Below are 27,320 nucleotides of genomic sequence, written 5' to 3' on the forward strand. Positions count from 1 at the left end.
AGTCGGTGTCCCCTATATTTTTAATCCCCAATTACATGCATTACACCATATATTACCTCATACCCCTGGTACACCATACTACTTCATGGCAAGCGATGTTGCTTGCTCATCGCACACCAGTTTTTCTTGTTTTAACTTTACTGACTTCTCGTGCTTGAAACCCAAAAAAGTCAGAAGAACCGTGAGGCTTGCTTTCGAGGTGAAGAATCATACTAAAAAAAGAGGAAAAACCGGCATTAGAACTACTTGACGCCAAGGGTCTGGGCTTCACTCTCTATCTCCAGTCGAATAGATTCACGCCCCTGGTACACCATACACCACTTGTGCATGTGTCTGTGTGCATGTAGCTCCATATTTAATACTTTTCATTATTTATTCTGCATATAATTATATTTAAATACATTGTCATATTTTACATCATACTTTATGTAAGTATATTTGATAATATTTTAACAGTTGTACAGACATAGAAAACTATATAGAAAAATGTGTTTCTGGGTTAAAGTGACTCAGAATGATGGAGCAGGTCACAAATTTTTCTTTTTCTTTTTCTTTTTTTTTTACAAAGTTTTCATTCTGTCTTAATTATGCTCTATTTTCCATTTATCATTTATTACTGTCAACTTGTATGAAAATGATGAGTAGTGGTCTGAAGAGTGGAAGGTTGAGGGGCAGAGGAACATTATGGACAGTAGGGGGAGCCTAACTCCACAATAATTAAAACTGTCACAGATGATACAGACATGATACTGTGCTTAGATGGTTAGTTTGCCCAGATTCTTGTCCATCACTGCAGAGACCCTGGTTTGGTTCGTTGAGCGTTTAATAAACACATCTGAGCGTGTTAATAGTGGGAGGGGCAGAGGGTTCTCATTTTTGCAGAGTCACCATAGTCACCTGTAGCTTCTGGGTAGTAAAGGGACAAAATTGGAGGTTAAACTTATGTATGAATTCTCCCTTGAGTCTTTATAGATGTGTTTTAATTCATGTGAAATATGGCTGAATATGAACTATTATCTTTACTGCCCTTTTTTTTTCCAAAAATAACGTTTGGAAGAGCATATCTCACTCAATATTTGGGGTTGAACCACAAATGTATTTTGCATCCTTAGATATCTTATCAGTCCTTAATAAATGGTTTACTGATCCTTTAGAGAGAGAGTTTTATTTTCATTCATAGAGAAAATACATTCACAGTCACATTATATTATGATCCCATTTTATCTAAAACAAAAGAACATGACAGCCATAGTTCATTAAAACGATCAATCCACACTGACCCAGAACATCCTCTATGTGCAAAAACATATACTTCAGAAGAATGAATCATTTTGAAATGTTTCCTTTTTTGTAAATTCTGGGCCACTTTAGGAAAAATAATAAACTTTCAGAGTCAAAGAATTTCATTTAGGGTCTTTTTTATTGCTTTAAAACTTCAAAACTGGTGACCCAGATAGCATGTAAGGGTTAAATTATTCCGCACCTGTACACATGACCTATGCAGACAGATGCCGTCTGTAGACATCTTAACACTCCTGTAGACTGTTTCCATGTCGTCAAGTAAGGGATGTAAAGGTGTCGGGATTTGTGTCACAACTGTTACACCTTGATGAGATAAAACCAACACACAGACACCAACACACACAAGCACACACGCACACACAAATGTTATTATTGTGTATGTGTCTCACAGCACCAGCAGAGGGCGCAGCAATCCTAAGAAGTGGATCACACTCTGGTCCAACCTTTACTGAGGTTACCTTGCAAGAGTTTTCCTGATATCTTCCCTGACACTACTGCACACATGCAGCTGGTGTAAAAGTACTAATAAATACATGTTGAAAAACTCACCACTGTGAGACTTAAGTTTTGCTATAATGAGGAAAAAAATATAACCACCTCTATTAAACAAAATGCATGAGTGACTGGACATTTTTAACTTGGAAGAGTCTTGTTTATAAGTGAGTGTCTGACACCAATATGAAGTAAAATAATCCATCCTGGTTGGCCAGCTGCTTACTTCCCTTTTGCCCACTTGGAGCTGCTGACCGATGAGGAATATGCCGCCCAAAAGAGGATGTGATTTAATCACATTACTGCCTGATCAGCCCTGCCTGAGTCATGGTCCTTGACTCCTGGCCTCTAAATGAATCACAGATTGACTAAGTCAGGGACAATTTGTATGTCACCGTGATTTAATCAGCTGCTTAAATGCCAGCCAGTCAAACAACAGGTTATCTTCAAACCGTTCCCCAGGCACCACTAGTTTTTTTAACGACTTGGCTTCAGAGTTGAACTAGAACTGATTTTTACTGTTAAATACTGAAGGAGGAGGTAATTGTCTTGTTTTTTTACTCACTTTTTTCTATCAAATTATATATTTTACTTTGTCTTCCCTCTCCTGCAGCTAGAATACAGAATATGGTTAATACGGTCACACCTGAAGGCCTGAAAATAAATGATTTGAAGAAGGAAATAGATTATATTTCCCAACAAAAAAAAACACCACTGAAAATGATTGTATACATTTCCTATCAAGTATAGGTTGAGTTCACTGGAGTGTGGTAGTGGCTACAACTTTCAAAAACCAGTTTGCTGAGCTATGTCTGAAATCTCAGCTTCCTGCTACTCAGACTTTTCCTTCTAATGGAAGAGAAGAGTTGGATTGTGCAGCTAATAGAAGTCTTGTGGTTTCTTCATTTTCTAGATCTCATGATTTCATGGGACTGCATCAGACTCACAAAACCCATGATATGGCTAAAAGCTCTCCTCTCTTCTTCCTTCCCTTTCCCTTCCTGTAACTCTAGTAATCACTGAAACAGTGGTGTAGGGATTTCGTGTATGTGTGTGCCAAAGGATTATCACATGACTCAGGGTTAGCATAAGAACAGGCTTATGTCAAGGAAGGAAAGGTAGGTGGGAAAAGGGAACATACTTTATGAGTGAATGTGTTATGTCACCAAGTATTAGGATGTTAAATATTTTAAAGTGTTGAAGTGGATTTAGAGTATAATACCACCTTGTAATAACGTCATTTGACTGTTATGTATGTTTGTTTATCAGGTTTTGGGTTTATTTCACCAAATCAAGGAAGCCTAAGACAATTTATTCATTTATATATCATATATTTAATCTATAAAATGTGTAAAATGTTTGAGAAAATAGCAGTCTAAACCCTAAAGACTTGCAATTTCTGTCGTTTTCCTTTCTGTCATATTTTACCGCTCCACTCCTTTTTTCCTGAGCATTCTCATTAACGTATTTGGGAAGCCGTTTTTCATTGTTTTCCATGGATAAGGAAATGTGTATCATAAAGGGCGTGATATTTACCTGGGCAACGCAGCAACTACCTAGGGCCCTAGACCCTCAGAAGCCCCAAATATATTCACTGGGTGTCAGTTCTGTTTTAGTAGTTTGATTATGTGTTGCATCGTCAGCTCAACTAACACAAGGTATGCATTATTAGGCTATATATCTTATTATATACTTCTTTCCAACTGCTGCTCCAGTACTTCACTAGATGTGTAAATAACTGTTGGGTTGATAGTTGTTGTAATGTGATATCTCTCAGACCATCCTACTTTCATTTTATTTAAGTTCTTTTTACTTCATCTAAATTTAATTGTAAATTTCTCTTTTTAACCCATAACTGCATAAGAGTTGCAATGTACATGTACCCTGTGCTTGTGCAAATGGTAAAAAAGTCTCTTGAATCTTCAACTAGTGAAAGGGTTGAAGAAATGACCACAAACAGGAAGTCAGTCAGTGGGGACCCGCAGCTATTTTTTGAAGAATGAATGAATTTGGTCACGAATTATAAATGGAAGCCCATTTCTGGAAAATTCATTATAGAGAAAAACTTTATCAAAATAATGACTTAGTATCTCAAAATTATAAGAAATTATCTCAAAATAATGACTCAATATCTCAATCTTAATGACTTATTAGTATCTCATCATTGAGATTGATTATTTGAGATATTAAATCATTATTTTGATAAACTAAGTCATAATTATGTGATAATAAGTCATTATTTGAGAAAGTATCTCAATATTTTGAGGTACTAAGTCATTATTTATAAAAATTTTTTTTGAGATAAGTCCTTATTTTGAGAAAGTATCTTATTATATTGACTTAAAGATGATTTTTTTTCATCACATTGGCGGAAATGGGCTTCCACATAAATCAATCCATTAAAATCAATAGCTAAAAGTAGCCTGTACCTTGCTGTGTGTTTGTTTTTTTGGGGGGGCAGGATTTGGTAGGAAAAGCATTGCAATGGCGATTAAATTCGAATTCACACATTTCCTTCCAGTGTGTTAAAGCTGAATTAGGTTAAGTGTTGCACTTTAAAGTAATCTGGAACATCGTATTTGTCACACCGTTTCGCCTGTCGCTGCTCTATATTCAGCCTGAGCGCTGTGCATTGGTGCCAAATTAGGGGAGTGGATTTGGTGACGTCACCCGAGCCAGCGCCCCTACTGCTGCTGCTGCTGCCCGCGCCGCACTATTCGGAACACGCGCTTTGTCTCGCTCGCTCGAGAAAAAAGAAGACGCGCTCGTGAGACGTCAGTTGAACATGGCGTTGAGCTGTCAACGGTCACCAGTAGAGAGGAACTAACGCTGCCACGGCAACAGAGAGGAACTAACGCTGCTATGGCAACAGCGCTAATCTGACAACCAGCGAAGAGGACTGTGAGCATACATTTATCTGCGTTTCAATCATCTACCTTTTTTTTTCTTCCTGCCATTTCTTTCGGACTCAAAAAAAAGGGGGGCGGAGGAGCAGTGTAGTTGACAGCTTCAGCCTCAGCCTCAGCTAACATTTATAAACGTGGACTTGACTACAAAATGTGGAGCAACCTTTCAAGCCGACAATAACCTACCTTTACGCGGTGTAGTAGGGAGGAAGAAGCTGTTTAATATCGACAATAATAATAATAATAACAACATGATGATACTGTCGTGATCTGTTGCTCGTATTTTTTGATACTGTCACTTTAAAAATCCGACTCACCTGAGCGTCGTATGCTGCTTTCATATCGTGTTATATAGTTTACAGTCGGATTGCATATCGTTAAAAAAAGAAAAAAGAAAGAAAGAGAAATGTCAGACAACCAGAGCTGGAACTCCTCCGGCTCCGACGAGGATCTGGAGCCCAAAGAAGAGCCAGGACAGCCCGCTGGTATCGCCGAGTTCAGCGGTACCCTCAGTAAGGTAAGCAAAGGGTTAAAGTTCAGTTTTATATTGATATAATACTTAATTTAATCATTGCATACAGTGGCGATTTTAGACTCGTTTTAGGGGTACTCAAGCACCACTAAATTTGATCTCAGCACCCCTAAAAAATAAATAATGATTGTATTTTTTCCCTAAATATTATTTGATACAACTTTAATTATCTTGCGTGCCTGTCTGTTAGAGATGGGACAAACACTTATGCTGCAGGTTCAAATGGTTTTATTTTAACAGGTCTAATGTACTATAATGTTATAATGTAGTTCTGTCATTAATATATAATCTTTCCCTCATGGTTCATTAACTTATCTTAGAGTCCTCTCTGTAGAAATCTGATTTATTCTGAACCATTATTATTATACATTATAGTAGAACAATCTACTATGTATTAATATGTATTGTTGTATTTTCTGTTATCCAGTGAAATTAGTCATTTAGCAGGAGGTTTGAACACTTGCAGGGCATTGTATGTCACATTCTCATTAGGAGCTGAGCCCCCCTAAAGGTTAGGGTTAGGGTTAGGTTATAATACTTAATTTAATCATTGCATACATTTCTTTCTTGGATAACTTTCAATGCTCAATGATCTGTTCTTGTTTTTAATCCCCCCTGGTAAGTCACGTTATGCTGGGTCAGAGTCGCAGCGAAGGTATCAGCCAGGGAAGCACCTGTCTGCATATCAAGGGTGTAAAATGAGGTAGTGTGGTTATGTTTTAATGACAAATCCCAGCATGTCTATTTTTGAGTGAGAGGATGGAAAGGTGATAAGGATCCTTTCCCTATCCGAAAACATATCCACATTGCTGCTCTGCAATATTAGACCGGTAAAATCCCCAATGAAGCAAAAGGAAACCCCCCTTTTTGAAACTGAAATTGAGTAAGGGGGAGGGGATGGGTGTTTAGGCTCTGTCATGCATCCACTGTTGGCAATGGGTTCAGTTTACAGTTCATGCCAGGTTTTCTATGCACGTTCTAGCCTATTATAATACCTGTATCTTGGCTGTGGTAGTGTTTACACAATGTTGTTACCATTAACTTTATAAATAATTGAAGGCAGCCATTACTTCCTCCTCCAAGTGTACATTTAGCACACATTAGCATTTCCTTATCAGAAAAGGTAAAAGGTCTTTGGGATTCAAAGGTTAAAGCAGCTCTGCTAAACATTATTATAGGTGCAATAATAATGTGGATACAGCAAATGGTGCTACAGAGAAGAGTCTGACCAATACTGGATGTTTGGGGCCGATACTGATATTAAGGAGTAAAATAATTCCAATATCGATATATCGGTGGATAATCTTATATATACAGAATATATTCATAAACACACTTCTTTTTAATGTGGTTATCAAATGACATCAGTGCACTGAAACAGTAAACAGATTAAAAATATATAAAATGTGACCTATTTATATCTTTAAAAGAATAACAGCACATATATGGAATAAACACTGATACCGATATATCTGTGCTATGGGCAAATGTACAGTGATACTTTTAACTAGTGCTTTGACAACAATATGCAACTGAGTGCCTGTCTCTTAGTGATGAGGCGCACTGTGTAAATAACTCTCCAAGCTATTGTTTAAATTAGGTAAACAGACAGTTAAGTCTATGGCTAGACACAGTCTGGATAACCTATTTTGCCATATGCCTCTGCTCACTTGTGCAAGTACGTTGTTTTGGGCAATTCGACCACAGTTTTAATTAGTTAAGCTGCTGGCAAGCTAGTGTGGCGTTAATCACTGTACACTGCTAGCCTGTAAACAGATTGGATGCTGACCCGCTAACCAAGCATATTGTGAGATTAAGCAGATCCAGAAAAGCTCACCTGTTCAATCATACAAATCCCCATATACGTCATATGTCTTGTGAGGATTAATGAGTCTACACCCTGCTTTAAAATCCCATGTGTCCCAATCGGGTCTGACATAAGTGCTACTGTCTTGGCACATAGTGTTTGTGTTTTGTAATAAACCCCCAAAAAACCAGTGTAACAATCCAGTACAGCAGTCATTTAAGCCTTACATACTGTTCAGGGTAAACCCATTGTTTACATTTAAGAGCTGTAAAAACACCCGTTACACATTTATTTTAGCTGGACTTTTCCAATTGTGACCCGTAGTATGCAAAAATGGAAACAAAATGCGTCATTTATTTTTATTTTTGTGCAGCTGATACACATTTTTTATATGCAAATGTACAAAAATGTGTTTATTAAAACTATAAAAAATCAGCATTAAAACATGTTGTATTCTTCATATTCTACAAAATGTTCTCCTGGACCATAACATAGTTATTATGAATGTATTTTTCTCCATAAGATCATCAAACATTTATTAATGACTGATGGAGGAATTTATGAATGTAAATTGGTGTAGAGATGAATTAAGAGTCAGAATATGAACAGTATGTAAGGGTTAATAAAGACTAACTTCGTACTTGTGTTTTTTTGACATTTATTTGACTGTCAACAATGTAGAGCAAGGCAGGAAACCTTCTGGCAGGAGGGGGTGTGGACCTTTCACCCACTTCAAAGGTCTCCTGCTAGCGTTGAAGAAGCCATGTGATTTGTACTTTAACCATTAAGGCGTTTTTATTGATGTTGACACTGAGTCAGAGAGGTGTTGACTCAAGTCTGTACTGATTATAGAGGCCGTACTTTGGGGTGTTGAAATACTAAAAGGCATCCACCTCATGCAATCTAGTATTTAAACATTACACAATATTTTACAGTTTGTGATATCATGCGATACATTATAGGGGAAAAAAGTCCAAGAAGTTTATTGTAATATACATAATAAAAACACAGAGTTTCAGACAATCCAATGAAATTCTTATACTCCTGAAAATGTCAAATGGTGTAACCACAAAAGAATGATAAATATTAAATATTGTATCCACCTACATTGTATTTAAGTGGACTTATACTAATAATTACTTCATTTTAAAACATCAAATGACAAGAAACATTTTTTGGAGTATTTCTACATTTACATTTTAAAGCGTTTTGTCAATACTGAGCAGGACATATCCTAATAACAACCATTTCTTTCTAAATAAGTTGTGACAAAAGATCAAATTTATTAAAAAAACATAGTGTTGCATGGCAAAAGTGGATTATATTTATTCCACATTTTAGTTCACATTTATTTTCCTGTATATAAACAGATTTTAATGAAAAAATACTGGTTACACCAATTGACAATGGGTTACATCATGTCATTGACCCACCTACCAAACATGCCCTTTGAATCAACACACAAACAAACGAAAGACACTAGTAGCCTCAACAAAAACGCTACATTTTATGAAAGACTGTGTATTGTGTTTCATTATAGTTGCATGTGTGTTTTTCTTGGTCCTCCATATTAAAGTGCTTTTTTTATGTTTCCAGTGGACAAACTATATCCACGGCTGGCAGGACCGCTGGGTGGTTCTGAAGAACAACACGCTGAGCTACTACAAATCTCAGGATGAGACGGAATATGGCTGTCGGGGTTCCCTCTGCCTCAGCAAAGCCGTTATTACTGTGAGTAACATTGTGTATTCTTTACTCTCTCTCTTTCTCTATGCTTCAGTATGCTGCAATCAAGGTAGAGTTAGCGTGCAGCATTATGTTTGTGCAATGATGTTTCTGTCAACATGTCGTACAAGAATGAACGCTGTTGTTTGTGCAACCTTATTTGCTAAGAGAGAGAGGGGAAAGGAACGGTCACCCCGGCTATTTAAGCCACCAAACAGTGGAACTTTTCTGTGGCAGACATCCAGAGCTATTCAAGACCTGAGAGGATACTCTGTGAATGTTTATTTAAATTTCTAAATGTAAACCACAAACTGCCTTCCCCCTCTTACTTCATCTGCTGCTACAGTGGCTGATTCTCTGTAGACTGTGTGACTTAGTATCTTAAAATAATGAGAAACTACCTCAAAATAATGACTTAGTATCTCAAAATAATGACTTAGTATCTCAAAATAATGAGAAACTACCTCAAAATAATGACTTAGTATCTCAAAATAATGACTCGTTATCTCAATATAATGAGAAACTACCTCAAAATAATGACTTAGTATCTCAAAATAATGACTTAGTATCTCAAAATAATGAGAAACTACCTCAAAATAATGACTTAGTATCTCAAAATAATGAGAAACTACCTCAAAATAAGGACTTAGTATCTCAAAATAATGAGAAACTACCTCAAAATAATGACTTAGTATCTCAAAATAATAGCTTAGTATCTCAAAATAATGACTCGGTATCTCAATATAATGAGAAATTACCTCAAAATGATGACTTACTTTCTCAATGAGAAACTACCTCAAAAATAACGACTTAGTATCTCAAAATATTGACTACAAAATATTGAATATAGAAAAAAAGCCAAACAAATAGTTCAGATTGTCTAATAGTGACTGACAGATGAGACATACTACATAGGCATGGTTGTTTTTGGAACCTTGACCGTCTCTTTATCTTGGTTGCTTCTGCGCACATTGACTTAGCAGGGATTAATCATGTTGTCTGACCTAATTATTTTTGCTATTCAGAGTGAGCGTAACTGTGCAAACCAGATTTGGAGCAATCACAAATAAACTGAGGAAGATACGTCGCCGTCCGTTGATAAACTCACTGGCAAAAGTCTGTCTTGAAAGCGTGTGTAGACGAGCCGAGTTCATTTCTCATTGAAAATAATGCTTTGTTTGTGTTGCACATCAAATTAGGTTTGGGAATAACTCTATTTGTGTGATTGACATTTCATCAAAACTGTGTAATAATCTTTCAACAGCAGCAGCAAAAAAACACTTTTTCATTTCATTCAAAGTGACTCCAGTTGTAGCAGTTGCTGTCTTAACCCTTACATACTTTTCAGGGCCAAATTTGACCCATTTATTACATTTGAGAACTGCAAAAACACAATTTTTAAAAGGTTGTGCAGCTGATACACATTATATATACGCAAATGTACAAGTTTGACCTGGGTTTATTAAAAAAAACAACCAAAATCAGCATTCAAACATGTTGTATTCATCATATTTTATAACATGTTCTCCTGCACCATAAGATAAAGTGATTGTGAATCACTTTATTCTCTCTCCATAAGATCAATCAAAGAGAAGGATTAACAACATTTATTAATGGCTTATGGGAATTTGTGAATGTGAATTGGTGTAGAGACTAATTATGAGTCAGAATATAAACAGTGTGTAATGGTTAACCTTTTAATATACAAAGCTGCTTAGATTTCCCAAGAACCAAAATATATAAACCCGTTTCCTCTTTATCAACACAAAGCAATGTCTTTTTTCATCTAACCATAAAAACACTTGAGAAGCACATAACAATAAATATCTAAAGAGCAAAGACAAGACTTTTTCTGTGTCTGCTTCAATGGGCGTTGTATCTCCCCCTCTCTTTCTCTCCCGAGCCTCTCTCATAGTTTTGAGAAGTTTGGCGTATGATCTATAAGATGTGATTCAGAAGTCAGGCATCCACCATATGTTTCTCTTTAATTCTTGAAGGAAAGTCTCCGCTCGTTTCTGAATCCACGTTTAAGCCTGAGGCTCAACTCCTAATCAGATGAGAACTTTTTACTCTGTGGTTTCTCAAACTCGTTCTGCAACTGCAGGTGGTAACTTATTTTTACAAACATCTCCTGATTATATCCCAAGTTTTGCTCGAGGGGTAACTGGCAAGCAAGTCAGGTGACTGTTCTGGTTTCAAAACAACAAGCTATGTGGTAAGACTTAACTGTAAACTTCATCATGAGACTGATACTGCTGTGTCACTTTATAGATTAGATCAGGAAATGTAGCTCAGTGCAGTAGCATACAATGAGTAAGTAAGGGAAGTTTATTTAAATAATATAGCACCTTTCACAGACAACAGTCACAAAGTGCTTCACATTCAAAATAAATACAATCAATTATATTCATGTAAAATCAAGAAAAATAGAAATAAAAACACCAGATAAAATATGCAAAGGGAACCGACATAGGTGTCAAGTTAAAATATGAAATAACACAAACTAGCTAAACGCCTGTCTGAACAGATGGGTTTTTAAGGCTTTTTAAATGAGTCCACAGTATCCAAGAACCTCAAGCTTATTGGGAGACTATTCCAAAGCTCCCCGAGTCTTAACCCTCCTGTCAAAATCGAAAGATTTTGGAGCGCTTTCGTAGCCAATCGGTTACTGTGCATGCCGCATATTCACAGCGTCCCTGGTTTGACTCTAGCAAGGGACTTTTGCTGCATGTCATTCTCCTTTCTGTCAGCCTAAATTAAATAAATTGACCCTGTCTGGTTTGACTCTTTATAAAGCATAAGGACTAGCCTACTTCATTTCAACTTATTACCACAGGTTTTACATATATTTATGGAAATGATGGTCAGTAGGTATCATTTAAATGAAATTAAACCTAATTTTGTAAATAAAAAAGCAGAAATTATAAAATATTTGAACTAAATTTAAGGTTAGAGGAACATTTTTGATGATTTGTTGATGGATTATCACAGACTAGTATGTCATGATACTGTTTTGAAACCATTTCAAAATGTCTTATTGGCAGCACATAATCACATAAGTGGAGGGTTAAAAAGTGTCTAAAGTGCACTTATAAAACCCCCGAGCAGAGGACCTAAGGGATCAACTCGTTGTGAAAGGGTGCAAAAGGTCTGTAATACACTGTGGAGCCTGGCTAAATAGAAATAGAAACACTAAAATAGTAGTTGTAGTGATGATAGTAAATGGAAACACTCCAGAGACTTTTTTCATAATATCCCCTCTCAAAGATTCAAAAGAGGTGTTACACTCTGCAGAGAACAGATAAAATAAATCCAATGCTGGATGTTCAGCGTTTCACCTTTCATCATATTCCAGCGAGCACCCAGGTGAGTCATTGACTGAAGCTCGGCCTCAGCTCTCTTTACACACACTAACAAGTGAAATGAATAAGTCACTGTTCCCAGGCCTTGAATAAAACAGGCTTTTCTATTAGCTGTATTTGTTCAGCTTTATCCATTCCCAGCCTATGTAAATATTAACCTCCATGCCGTGCACTACTGTTGTCACTTGTCATTTCTAGTACGCCTCAGAAGTCTGGAGCATAAATAACGAAGAGTTATAGCTATAGTTATAGCTGCCAGTCTTCCATAGTCAATTATTACCTTTTTTTTGTAAAACAGAAATATTCTCTCTTTTTCACCAATATTTCTCACTTTAACACCCCATCTTTTCATTCATTGTTGTCACATCAACTCACCATGATAAAATATGTTCTCAGATACAAGACTTATCTTTTTAAAAAGGTAAGAGGGCGTAGCTGCTTTCACATCCATTGCAACAACATTTTAATACACAGTATTATACAGCTTTTGTTTTATCTAGGCGCACTTAATGAACTGGTAAGTTAGTGTATGTTTTCAGTTCAGTTCAGAAAAAAGTCATTTGCAGCATGAGTCATTCACAAATGGCAGTTAAGACGCTGAAGTTGAGAAACTTTGGCAGACCTGAAAGATTATGTGTGATTCCTTCATGACAGAAGAACCAGAGCGAGTGCTGAGAATCATTAATCTTCAGAGTAAATTGAGACAAGTATAATAACCCAAGATTGTGCAGGACTGAACACAACTCCTACAGTGCATTGCAGGTGGCCCACTCTTCTCTCGCAGTGGTTTCTTAGGCGTAGTCTTCATTATTGACACAGATCTAACCATAATTTTAACAAATAATTAATTGTTATAATTAAACAATGAAAATGCATCACAGTAGCACAGAGCAGAAATGTGATGTCATCTTGTTTCGTCTGCCAAACAGTCCAAAAACCCCCAAAATATTAAACCTACTATGATAAAAGGCATTGAATTATCACATTGAAGAACCTGGGCTCATTAAATGTTTAGCGTTTTTGTTTTAAAAAATGCATACAGTGTTTCCGTTAGGTTGACTGCTTCAGGATGGCAGTAGTGGAGGCCTGAGGGGGTTGGGGGGTAGTGTTGCTGAGCAAAACGTGTTGCCATATGTAAAGGCTTTATGTCATACACGTGTTCAGCCATACACCGATTACAAGACTTCCGCACCGCCCCCACTTGTCGTTTTGCTTTTTAAAAACAAAACAAAAAATTAACCCAATTGAGCATTTTCATGTATAAGTGCCTGCGTTCATCAAATTTAAAAAAAACTCAAATTTGTAAAATACTAAATGTGTTATCAATACTTAGATGACTGATGCTTTAATTATAAACTAAAGTGTCCGCTCCGTGCCTGTCCACATCAGCGGCAGCAGATTCTGGGACCAGAGGAGCAGAGTGAGACGTCTGTCCTCCCTCCTGCTCTTTGCTGTAAACACACGGAGCAGCTGCTATCATGTCCTTCCTAGGTCTTGGTACTTTTTTTTGGCATAAACTTGCCCACTCTCTGCCTGCTCAGCCTGCTCTTAGACGCTCTCCCTCTATCGACTGCACACTTGATACGCACTGCCCTATACCTTAAAAGAGCTATGCCACTAAGAGTTTCCCATGCAGCAAAACAGAGGTTGAGAGAGACTCCCAAATGCTATTGATTTCCGAATGAATGGATATTTCGCATTAAAAATATATATATTTTTGGCCTGGTGGTGGTTCTCATTGACCTGGCAACCAGGCCTGTACAATTACCGGGAAAACACTGACTTAAACAATTTATTGATTATCAAAATATGTGCTGGTTAATTTTCTTTTGATAATCAAAACAAATCATTGCAGCTGCAGTTTCAGTGATACCCAAAATACCCAACAGGAACATTGCAGGTAGGTGTGTTTTATGACATACAATGGCTACAAGAACAGTTTACAACACAATGCCATCAAACAGACCTTTATCAGTTGGGTTTAGTAATAAGGAGATAAAATAGACACCCATACTTACATAGGTTATAAAATAAAAACACAGAGGCTCCGCTTCTTGAACAGTACCGCTACACATTTATTACTCTTTACTTTTCTGATCATACGTTAATTGCTGGACATCCACTAGTAATAGGTAGGTCATGTGAACGCTGCCCCACCTTCACTCCACCTTTTGATAACATTTACTGAATTGGATATATCATTTATCAATTTTGTAGCTAATGTTACAGGTAAAAATCATCAGCATTAGTACAAGACATTTTTGGGCATTCATTTTACCCAATAAATAAACAGGTGGTTAGCTTGTAAGTTAACATTATATTTGATTGGATTAATTAGAAACCGGAGGAAACTCCATTGGAAATATAATTGTTGCAAAGTTGCTAAAATGAACCAGTTGTCCTGCATGACTCACACAGTAATTCATATCTAACAAAAGCCCAAGGTTTATTTTTATCTTTTGAGTATTTGGTTGTAATACTGTGGTTTTTGCTAAAGATGAGTTTTGCAGATAAATATGTGTAACTACAGTATTTTAGGAATTACTATGGCCTTTCTAGCATCACTGTTTAGCCCTCCAGCATGCATTATCTCCAGATTTAGATCTCTATCTCTCTTGTGGCCCTGCGATCGACCACATAAGAGTGATGCCCTTCTTGTTCCTCCTGTTTATACCTGACAAAGGCAAAAGAAGGGGGTTTAAAATCCTTACATAAAAATCAATAAACATTTACACAGCTACCACAGCAAACCATCAAAACGGTGTTACTACAGCTGACTCGCCTCCATGACACTGTTATTGCAACCATTACAAACCACCGATGCCATCTTTGGATCTATGGTCAGTTAAAAAGAGCACTCTGGCCTACTTGTAATTGCCTCTCTCTGTGGAATCGGTGAGTAAGCGCTGCTCTAAGACTTGTGTAGATCTGTGGTAGGTTTTGAGCCGGCTTGTGGCTCTTAGAGATCTGATGATATGATGTGATACGATACGACTTCTACCCCTCACAGTCACCACTGTCATCACAAGCCTCTCGAGGTGGTTACACAGAGAGGGAAATAGGAAGAGAGATTAAAGGTCAAGCGGTCAAATAGAGGGTTGCAAGTGACGTGTGAAGGTTTTTGCGGAAAGTGCAAAATGTCTTAAGCCAGGAAACGAGACTCTTCCTCATAGGATGTGACTTCCTCTACGCAGGAGGTCATCGAGAAGGGTCAAGAACCACATGGCCTAATCTGTATATGTGTGTGTGTGTGTGTGTGTGTGTGTGTGTGTGTGTGTGTGTGTGTGTGTGTGTGTGTGTGTGTGTGTGTGTGTGTTGTCAATCACAAAACCTTGCAATTTTGTTTTTACCCTTCCCTTTCACTATGAGCACTTGGTGAGTCAGTGTTTCCTCCACTAAGGGTCACAGGAATCACGATTTCAGTGTCCAGATTCCACAGAAGGATGTTCCTGGCACCAGACGGACTGTATTAGTAATGTCAAAGGAGCATGTCATTGTCCGAATCTCCTCTGTAGAGAACGTTATTATATTGTCTAATGTCTACAAATGCTACAAGTGAGTAATGCAAGTCAATTCAGCGCTGGTGCAGCTTTGTGAGGTTCCATGTTTGTATTGGTTTCAGTCCCTCCATTCAGCTCTGGAGATTGTGACTGCGGACACGTAGGCCAACTCAAAAAGAGCCTTGGAAGGGCGAGGAGTGAAGTCTGGAAGAGGGGGGAGGGGTCTTTTTGAAGCTGCGTAGGAAGTTTGTGTTAGAAGATGATAGAGACAGAGGGACAGAGCAAAGCTGTTTGGTCTCATCATTTAGATTTTTTGGCTTTCATATTATATTCTTCACAGCAGTAGCACTAAATCTCATGAAATATTGTTTCTCCCCCTTTCCTGTCCTGTTCTCTCCCCCGAAACACGCTCCTTTTATAAGACCATGGAATTGAAAACCGTTCAAAGCAAACAAGACACACACATATAAATCTTTGTAAAGACTTCGGCACTGATGACATAATATTTGAGATACATATTTGTAGTTGAGCAGCTGTTAGGCCCCTCAAAAGGGAGGCATTTGACAGACTGTAGAAGAAGTAGTTGCTGGCAGTAACGCCACTGACTGCTCTGGTATCTCAGTGGGAAAGGCTTATTAGTATCTTGATAGTGTAGTGGGTATATAGTTCAGCCCAAACCTTGCTGATCAAATACATCTCCTTATGGTCAAAGTTTACCTTTTGTCTCAAGTATCTGTAAAAGATTTACTGCACTGTAACATCGTGGGGCGCAGCTTTCAAGGCATAATAAAGAATTCATCTGCTAGAGGTGGATTGTTTTCCTCAAATTGGACCAATACAGTTCTGGATACTATGCGTCATCGCTTACTTGGAGCCCTCAGCACATTGCACAATCATGTTAAAGATGAAAGAGTGACACAAATATAAAGTGTATGAGCAATCATGAGTTGGATATTTCCTAGGTAACTGTCCACATGTAGATAGCCTGCATAACGGACAAGTCAACTATTGTGGTTTAATCGGTGGTGTGCAATAAGTAGGTCCCAATCCATACTAGATTTTTGGGGCTAATGCCGATAGCGATATTAGGCAGCACAAAAAATCAGATATTGATATATTGGCAGATAATATTATATGTACAGAATATATAGATAAATGCACTTTTTTTGTAATGATCGCTTACATGTAATGAAGGCATGATATTTTACAGTTTAACAATAAACTTTATTGCGTAAAATGATGAAACAGTAAACCTCTCTGGCAATTTAATAATCAATAGATAATTAATTAATAATTAGAATTAGCTATTAACTTTTATAAACTTGAATTAAGAAAAAGGGCCAGATATATATTATGCACTGACCGATATATCAGTCGGGCTCTAGCAATAAGTAAAGTAAATATGGGACATGGGCAGCTCGTAATGCCCGTACAATGTAGCCAACATTTCTTTTAAAGTTTCTCTCTCAACTGCGTGAAATGTCTCAATCGCTAGTTTAAAGCCTTCTTCAATGCAGTATGATGTTCATGTGTGAAATTTTGGCCTCCCAGATTTTATATTTGACGATAAAGCAGGGTATGCATAAACCAATGGGTGACGTCACGGATGTTACGTCCATTTCTTATATACATATACAGTCTATGGTATCCATTCATCCATTTTTTTTTTTAATACCTGCTTGTCGTGCTTGTGACATTCTGCAGCCTTTTGGTTTACCCTGTACCCCCCCCCCCCCCCCCTCGTCATTCATTTACCAACCTGTGCACACACATCCACAGTTACACACAAACTAAAACACTCCATACATTCATTTCCTTTTTGTCCGCTTGCCTTTCACACATGACCCAGACACTCGCAGTCAGCTTGTGTCATTGTTTGAAGTGCGATGACCTTTCCCTGTGACTGATTATTGTTTACTGTAGCCTTGGATCCCAGTAAGTTTCTCAAAGCCAGTGCATCCTTTCATTCATCAAACCCCCACCCCATTCCTTCCCAATATACCCACGACCCCAGGAACCCAGAGGTGAACCCATTTTGTCTCCTTCCGAGTAACCAAAACACAATAAAACACTTGCAAGTTGTTTGTAGGAATATTCTCTGCAGTTTCACATTGTGTCAGTGTTATTTGGCATTAGGAGCTTGTAGAAATATGTTTTTATTCTCTAATTTTGTCCACTCTTGCTTTCCTTCCCACTTTTATAGGTTTTTCTAAGAGAAGATAAGAGAAGAGTAATATTGGTGTTGCAGAATACCCACTTTTTTAGAAGTAATATGTTAAAAATTGTTAAATTTGTTAGTTTTTAGGCTTGAGGGTTCAATTGACTGTCTATAACTGGTCTATAAAACATCAAAAATAGTAAAAAGTAATGGCCATCACAGTTTCCTAGAGACTAGTTGATGTCTTAAGGGTCCAAAATCCAAACATAGTAAGTTTACTGTAATGTAAAATGAAAAACAGTAAATGCTTTAATTATGTGATCATTGGAGAAGACGATTAATCAATTATTAAAATAAGTTTTAGTCATTGTGAGCCTGGGTGTAGCAACTTGAGGTTTTGCACTTGTCTTTTTGACTTCCTTAAAACAGATGTAGCGTTCCAAGATGCATTGCACTTATTTCCTTCCTTTATGATGTTTCTTCATCCACGCCTATCTCCATGTCAATCTTATGCAAATGCTGCATTTGTCATTTTATGTAATCAACATTTGAGCTGGAAAGCTTTTTAGCATCTTGCCTCGCGTCATGCATTATTGACACTGAGCATCTGGTCTCGGCCTCGCTGCCGTCCAGGTGTCAGGCAAACACGCAGCCATGTCTCCTTCCACTGAAATCTGTTAAAACACATCGCAGTGTACACTTTATTACTCTGTGGTGATACGATCTTCAGTAGCGGTTTGGGTTGGAGCCGTCTCCTGGGTGATATTTGATCGGCCAGATTGCAACTGGTAAAGATTACATGTGGCTGTTTTGATACAGCTTGTCTCAGTTAATATAACATAAATAGTGTTAATCTTTTATGGATTTAAATAGAGTTGCTAGACAGCAAGAATCAATGAAGTGTAATTACAATACTTTCCCTCACACAACACCTTATTGATTCACTTACTCCAAAGAATCAATAAATGCATTAACTAAACAACAGTAAAGTTGTTCATTTCAATCCCTCATTCTTTCTTTCTCTCCGATGATGATGATGATGCTGTTTCAGACTACTGGCCCTTCACAGTAAATGTTTGCACGTATTTTATGCGTTACAAATACACTTAGACAGGGATCCCAGATGTGTTTAATGTACTGCGGCCAACGTAGGAATTTAGAGGTCTTTTCTCTGATGTGTTTTCTCCTTTTTTTTCCATGGAATTTTTGCTCATTCAGTCTTTTTTCCGATGCCCAGTCCTCTTTTGTCCTCGACTTTGCTTGAAAACAAGCCAGGCTCACTCGTTCGTATGTCAGCCTGCTCTTTCTCTGTGATCAGACCTTGAGAGTGATTTAACAGGGGGACTCACTATAGAGATAGATACTCAACCATTGCGCACACAAATGCACACCTGCAAACACACACCCAGCCTCTGGTTGCCGGCCATGTCCAGTGCAGCAGTTTCACAGCAGCACTGACGGTTCTCTGGAGAGCTATTAGTATTATGCTCTGTCCTATTAGTTGCCTTAAAAGGCCAGTTATCTGCCACTTCTCCTCCTATGGGACACAGTCTGAAAATGGAAGCTGTCGCGCCTCTAGCACAGCTCTCCTCTTCTTCTTTCGTCCTCTATCCTTGTGAGATCTGTAGATAGACCTGCACGGATGGATGACATTCGGTCAATTTGCATCATTGTGGCTGTGGTGGATTACAGCGATTGAGAGAGATTAGTTTGCTTGTTCAGTGTCATTTTAATAGCTATTTACAAGGATGGCCACCCATCACATAATCCTCTCTTCTCTTCTCACTCTATGCTCTCTTTGCTTCTCCTCTCGCTATGAAAAGAACATGACAGCACACTGAGAAACTTATGACAGAGTCATTTCACAGAAGCTTGGTATATCTGTCACTATCGAGAGGTCAAGGGAGGATGTGATAGTATCGTATGATATCTCAATCACACGTCTCACACTGACTTCCCCTCTTTTGTTTCTGTGTATTTTTTTTATTTTTTAGCCTCACGAGTTTGACGAATGCCGGCTGGACATCAGCGTTAACGACAGCGTGTGGTACCTGAGAGCGCAAGACCCCGAACACAGACACCAGTGGATCGACTCCATCGAGATCCACAGGGTAAGCAGCACTCACTCTTCACACTCAAAAAAAGGTACCAAAAGGAGCCAAATCCTTATCACATTTGCAAGTATAATGTATGTAGATGTTTGCATTTGTGAATGAGTCAGTGACAAATAAGGGTTGACAAGATGAGCAATTCAAAAATATCTTTAAAAATTCTCTTAAAAGCAGAATCAGACTTATTAATATGTACATTTAGTTTTTTTGTTGGGTTTGTATCATTTGAAATGACATGTGCACCATTTTTTACCAAAACTGACCAAGACTGAATGCTCCTGAAAATGTCTAATGGTGTAACCACAAAATATAAATAAAAAATATTTATCCACCTACAGTGTATTTAAGTGCACTTATGAAATAATTACTTTATTTTACATTTTTGGAGTATTTGTACATTGAGCATTTTGCCAATACTGAGCAGGACATTTCCTTAAAAACTTTTTTTTCTAAATCAATTTTGACAAATGATGTAAAATGTGTTTAAAAAAACAGTGTTGCATTGCTGAAAGTGTATTATATTTATGTCACATTTTAGTTCCTGTATATATAATCAGATTTTTATGATAAAACACCAATTGACACTTGGGTTACATCATGAGTGTGTGTTTATTGTGTGCGTGTGTGTGTGTGTGTGTTTCTATCAGAGTATCAGAGAAGGAAGGAGAGAGAAGGGAGGAATCCAGGGAACAATAATCATCCCTCCACCACTGGTCAGTTTGTTTATACTTTAGGACCTACTGAGTGTTTCACGTCACTTGCCGTGCTGTACATTATAATAGCAAGTGTGTGTGTTTGTGTTTTTAATTAGTCCACATTATAAGTGCATATACAGTATTCACACATACTGTATGGAGACTTTTATTGCACAGGTATGTCGTGTGTGTGTTGATAGTTAAATCCTAGCTGATTCACTGTTTGGTGCATGACCCTGTGTGAAGGCCATTTAACGCAAAGCACGCTTAGCTGAAAGTTATCTCAACCTTGAGCTAACAGTTGGCTCAGGGTTAGTTTAATCCTTCTTCTCAGACACACACACACATACACACACACACACACACATTTAACGCATGGCTAACTCTGAAAAAGGTTACAAGACTCCGAGCAGCAAGCAGAGCCAAAAAATAACCCTGAACAGGTTGACATTAAACTTGTGCCAAAGGAGAGTCAGCTAGTCCTGGAATATAGCGAGGCCTTTCTTTTGCTTTATTGGCCTGAAATATCAACACAAAGAATTTTTCACAGGGATTGAAATACAAGTTCAACCTTTTAAGCGTTAAGTGCGAAAAAAAAAACCCCTCATAGTGCAGGGAGAGTTGTTAAAAAAGTGTCGCCACCAATTGTTTTCAATCAGTGAAGGACAGAGGAAGCAGGTTGTAATCCCCCACTGTTTGCCACAGAATAGCAAAGACAATGGAGGCAGGCAGGGAAGATCTTTTTTAGATTATTTTTTCTTTTTTTGGCATATTTGCAGAGAAACAGGAAACCAGGAGAGAGTGAGAGAGAGTGGAGCGCATCATGCAACAAAGATCTGCAGCTAGAATTGACCCACAAACGTTGCGGTTTATGTGGTGGTTTATGAATCTGCCTTCCTAGTCCTACAAAATAACAATTGGGCCACGAGGAGGGGCCACTGCCCCCCCTGCCCCCCCCCTTGTGCACACCACTGTATATATATATATACAGACTAACCAACCAACCATCACATATGTAAATGATGTTTTGTTGCTGAAATAAACACTGTGTGAAAAATTGTTAAATTTCATTCATCGTAGCAAGAGTGAGGAAAGAGAAAAATGAGTCATGAGTGCATCAAAAGAAAGATTTTTTTTAAAAGTGATTTGTATGTTTTAAAAGCCGTAATCTGAGGCAGGTCTAATTCAGAGTGGAGCCATAGTTGTGAATACGTCTGACACCGATGAGGAAAAAAGCACTCACCACACCTCCCGAGTCTGTGTGCCAAAAAAACAACACATGTTCCTTACTCGTGGTCCTCTCAGTTTTGGGAAACCCCCCCCCCCCCCCCCCCCCCTCCATCCGACCCCTCCCACCTCGTACCTCCCCTCCTCATCCAGTCATCCCAACACCGGGGAGCCTCCATGACTCATACACCAGGAACGGGAGGGAGTCCACACACACACACACACACACACACACACACACACACACACACACACACAAACACACACATATCCCGGCCACCATCCCACCCACAATGAGTCATGCCTAAAAACTCTTTTGCTGCAGAGAAAGGCCCTTGCTTCCCCTTTACTAAAGCAACATTACTCATAACACTCAGTAAGTCCTGCGTCTCCAGGGAAACACAACACACACACACACACACGCACACACACACACACACACACACACACACACACACACACACACACACACTGCAGCCTCAAAGTGAAAACAACCCTTGTTTCTAGGATACTATGTCTGTTTGCAAATAAGCTAGGTTGCATATTTTGCATGCACGTGAAAGAAATATGACACAGAAAGGGTTGTTTTTTAAGGTGATTTGATCTTTTCTTTGGGGGGGGGGGGGGTTTATACACTTAATAAAAGTATGTTTCTTTTTAAGGTGTATAGATAAATCAATAGATAGATAGATAGTCACTTTGTTGATCCCAATGGTCAGGTTTCTAGTGGCTCAACGTTAGCATAAAAGTAATAAAGCAACAAACAGCAGACAATACAAAGATAGTAAAAGGCAAGGCAGCTTTATTTATTTATTTATATAGTGCATTCCATACCCAGGGTCAACTCAATGTGCTTTACATAAAAACAAACGTTTAACAGTAAGAATTGGAAGCATAAAAACATACAATTAAAACAAAAACAAACCCAATTATAGTAAACATTTGAAACATTAAAACATACAATAAAAAAAGAAGAAACCAATTAAAAATCAAAATAAAACAAAGTTTAAAAAAAAGGTATTAGAGTAAAAATAAGGCCATTAGCAAGATAAGAAACCATATGTAACGTCTTAAAAATAAATAAGGACACTAAAATCAATTATAAAAACACATGATCTAATAAAGTGCAAGTTAAAATAAAAGCCATTGCACTGGTTAAAAGTGCAAATTGAGGATAAACCCTTTTAATCGACGGGCCTTATGATCTTCCTCGCCCTCCCCTCTTTTCAACATTGGAGTCTCCTCTTATCCAAAATCAGTAAAATCAGTAGTCTGTATTTGCTCTCCTGCATGCAGCTTAAAACATGCTGTGTTTCTATGTTTATATGCATGTGTGTGTGTGTTACTGCACCTTCAAAGATTGTTAACAGGAGAGCCAGCAGCTGATAAATGTTACTGTTTTATTTTGTGATTTTTATCACACACAATAGCTGCAACAAAACCTCTCCTCTCCTTTTTTTTCTTTCTTTCTTCTGTCATCAAACAGATTAAGCGTCCCTCGTGCAGGCTGTTAGATAGCGTTATCTGGCTGATGAAGTCAGTGGGGTAGCAGTATGTTGGCTAAAGGGCGAGCGGCAGCCACTGGGTTCCATGCGAACACTGGCAGAGTTACTCCTGGTCGTTGACCGACAGTTACCCCGAGCTCTTTACAAATGCCTGTCACGTGTGCTTAGCTTTACTGCCCCCTGGTGGTAGGAAGAAGGAGAAGAGGAAAGGAATAGTCTCTTAAAGGGGAAACACATCAATGCTTCTGCTCTCCACCAACCTTCCTCCCCCTCCTCTCTCTGCTGTGTCCTACCGTCTATATTAAGGGTCTGTTATGTAAGAGGGGAAAAGGGGAGCCACTCAGGTTTACAGGAAGTCAGCTGACGTTTCATCTGTGTTGCCATGGTCACTGAATCTGTGTCATGTTGCCGCTGCTGCTGCTGCTGTATTAAAGGCTTTCTTTAAAGCTGTATTTGCAATTTGCTGTAGACTTGCTGCAACCTGGTGTGAACACATTTGGATACTGAACAAAAAAATCATTTAAAAGATATAATTTCATAGTTTGTTGTACTGAATAGAAAAATGATAAAATTATCTTTTGAATTCTATTTTATGTTCAAACAAATCTGTAAATGAATGAAAGATGAATGAAATTGACTGATTACAAGAGACAACTTTTAACTTTTTTTTAAACTTATTTTTTAGTTGTTTTTATTTATTTTTACTTTATTTAATTTTAGATTTTAGTTATAAATCCGAAAATTTTTTAAATTTTGTAAATTTTCCTTTTTTTTTTCTCTCGCTGCATTATTCTCAATTTTACACTATTTCCATACTAGTTCTATCTTATTATCAACTGTGAAGTTTGATTAAATTGATTTGGATACTGAACAAAAACAATCAATAGAAAAAAATGTAATATATATCTGGCCAATATATATAGCTGCTAGTGAGTTGTGTTTTGTTTTTAATCACAGTGCAGCTCTTCTTCTCTCTACCTTTCATTTAATTCAAAGGGACCCAACATCCCCACCTGAGCATTTCTTTGGTTTAAATGAATAATTCTAATGAGTTTCATTAAACTAGACTCCTCTGTCACAACATCACTGACTTGTTTCCTCTTTGGGTTTTTTCTCCTCCAGGCTGATTCTGGATATGGCTCAGAGTCCAGTCTGCGGAGACACGGCTCCATGCTGTCTCTCACATCAGCCACCAGCGGCTACTCCGCAACCTCCACATCCTCATTCAAGGTGAGTTTTCTGGTTAATGTTTGTTTTTTTCACGGAGGACGTTGGCACTAGTTTTATGCGGATGTTTGTACAGGCACTTACAAGCTTTTAATTCTGTCAAAATAAACACATTCCCTTCAGCCTCACTTATTATTCCTGTTTGTTTCAGAAGGGCCACAGCCTGAGAGAGAAGCTGGCAGAGATGGAGACCTTTAGAGATATTCTGTGCAGGCAGGTGGACACACTGCAGAAATACTTTGACAACTGTGCGGATGGTGTGTCCAAAGACGAGTTGCAGAGAGACAAAAGTAAGAATAATCAACAGGATCTTAATGGAGGTGGTTTTTAGGTTTTCAGGAGTGGATTTTTAATAGAAAGTCATGATTATTCTGTTTCTAATTCTCGTCTTGTTTTCATCAATGCATTCAACGACTGCAACAAACTACTATTTTCATTTACTGATACGCCTGTCATTTATTTTCTTGATTGATTAGTTAGTCATTTGGTCTATAAAATAGCAGAAAATGGTTAAAAAAATGTTTCCCAAAGCTGAAGATGCAACCAAAAATGTCAGAAAGATATTCAGTTTACTATCAAAGAAGACTAACTGTTCCAGCCCTCTTACCTTTTATTTCTGCATTACTGCATTACTTGCCGCAATGAATAGACAGACTGGTAGCTTAATATTAAAATATAGGGTAAATATTTAGAATTGGTGAATTCTGGGAACCAAAAACTGGTAAAAAAAACTTTTTACAAGACACTGGCACCAATGAAATGTTTAGTTAGCATATTCCATATAAAGATTGTGAAAATATTTGTAGTCACAGTCCACAACCCAGAAATATTCAGCTTACTGTCACACAGGACAAAATAGAAGAAAATATGAACACTTGAGAAGCTGGAATCAGAGAATTTGGACATTTTTTGTCTTAAAAGAAGACTCAAAATGATTAATCGACTATCAGAATAATAGTAATTTTCTTTCAATCGATTATAACTAATTGTTACAGCCCTTTTTCCTTCCTTCATTTCTGTATTACTGCATTGATTATACCAATGTGTAGACAGACTGGTAGCTTCATACTAAAATAGAAGGCAAATATTTAAAATTGGTGAATTCTAGGAGCTAAAACTTTTTTTTTTAACAAGACCTTGCTGTCAATAAAATGTTTAGTTAGCATATTCCGTATAAAGATTGTGAAAATGTTTGTATTTTAAGCAGAAACATGCACTGAGTGTTGGAAAGAATGCATTTGTGTGTGTTGTGACTGAGAAAGCGGTCATTCTACAAGCCCCCTCGCCCTCACCCCATCTTGGCTGGCTGAACATTTGCTCATGGCAGTGAATGAAGCCCTGCTTTTGTTCTCCTCACCTCCCTCTCTCTCTCTCTCTCTCTCAGTCTCTGCTGCTCTCCCTTTCTCTCTCACCCTCTCTCCATTCTGAAGATGAAACCGGTCCATTGTCATCTTGTCCAGCATAGCGGAGTCCTGTCAGTCTGATGGCGTGCCGTGCTGTAGCTTAAGTTGTGAATGGGGCATTAGGCGCTGATGGCTTCCCTGCCCTCTAACCCCCTGAAAGAGGAGGCTTGTGTGTGCTGACTACCTGTTTGGTGTTTTTATGTTTGCCTTTCCTCCCTGAAACTTACTTTTTCTGTTTTTTGTTTGTTTTTTTAAAGTCGTGGAGGATGATGAGGATGATTTCCCCAACACTCGGACAGATGGAGAGTTTCTGCACAACAACAACGGCAGCAAAGAAAAATGTGAGTCACGGAGGATTCTTACTTAAAACCCTGAAAACTTGGTTTCAGAGTATTTCTCTACAGCCATAAATATTCACGACTAAATAAGCAGCAAAAAGAACTCACACCGAAACAGAAATACAGAAATGTCACGTGAAATAACAAAAAAAAGTTCCAACTTTGTCAGAAAATGATTGATAAGATCAGGAAATTTTGTCACGCCGAATTCTTACTTAAGTCATGAACTGGCTCAGAGTTCAGACGAAGAAGGAGGAGAACACACATGTTTGAATAACAGAAAAAACTGTAATTTATTAAAATGACTTATTTATATATCTAAAATCAATCTACACAGGTTGAATCAGTAGAATCAGAAGTGTTAATGTGGAAATGGAAATGTTTAAATGCTGAAAATGAACCAAACTAAGCAGAGATGTCACTGAAAGGAGAGTCAGAAACAGACTGAGCAGGCCAGTTTTAAAAGGTTGCTCAGCCCAAAGCCTTGAAACATTTTTCTGTTTCTCTGCAGTCTTAAATATTTATGACTGAATAAGCTAAACCAAACCAGCAAAAATAGCTCACTCAGAAACAGAAATACAGAAATATCACATAAAATAACAAAAGAAATGCGTTCATGTTAGACCACATTGACAAAGTAAGATACATTCAGACAAATAAGAAGGAGAACACACACATTTGAATCATAAAAACAAGAGAAATATATTAAAGTAACTTATTTACATAACTAAAAAGTAGTGGATATAAAATTCATGGACGAGGGGAACGAAAAAATGAACCAAACTAAGCAGGGATGTCGCTGACAGGAGAGAGAGAGAGTCTGCCGAGCCCAAAACCTTGAAAATGTGTATTTCTCTGCAGCCTTAAATACTTAATAATAAAGAAGCAACACCAAACCGGTGAAAAGAGCTCACACAAAAACAGAAATACAGAAATATCACGTGAAAAAATGTTCCAACTTTGGTAGAAAATGTGTATCATAGTAAGATTTTGTCACTTTAGCCACATACGTACAGATTTAAAGTAGTGT

The 27,320-nt window shown here is 37.8% G+C and overlaps 1 protein-coding gene across 7 annotated transcripts in view; it reads left to right on the top strand.

Moving 5' to 3' along the window:
• The first annotated feature begins 4,518 nt into the window (after positions 1–4,518).
• LOC133994906 (ceramide transfer protein-like) overlaps positions 4,519–27,320 on the top strand; it is a 31,766-nt gene continuing 8,964 nt past the window's right edge. For 2 of the 7 annotated variants that reach the window (XM_062434132.1, XM_062434136.1), the window contains exons 1-7: positions 4,519–5,217; positions 8,636–8,770; positions 19,779–19,895; positions 20,543–20,608; positions 24,445–24,552; positions 24,701–24,839; positions 26,210–26,293. In XM_062434132.1, the coding sequence (XP_062290116.1) occupies positions 5,107–5,217; positions 8,636–8,770; positions 19,779–19,895; positions 20,543–20,608; positions 24,445–24,552; positions 24,701–24,839; positions 26,210–26,293 (760 nt within the window). In that variant the 5' untranslated portion in view covers positions 4,519–5,106. The remainder of the gene's footprint in view (positions 5,218–8,635; positions 8,771–19,778; positions 19,896–20,542; positions 20,609–24,444; positions 24,553–24,700; positions 24,840–26,209; positions 26,294–27,320) is intronic. The other 5 variants (XM_062434133.1, XM_062434137.1, XM_062434134.1 and 2 more) reach the window with 3 other exon arrangements.

This window comes from Scomber scombrus, chromosome 15 (assembly GCF_963691925.1).
Source record: "Scomber scombrus chromosome 15, fScoSco1.1, whole genome shotgun sequence".
Taxonomy (NCBI): domain Eukaryota; kingdom Metazoa; phylum Chordata; class Actinopteri; order Scombriformes; family Scombridae; genus Scomber; species Scomber scombrus.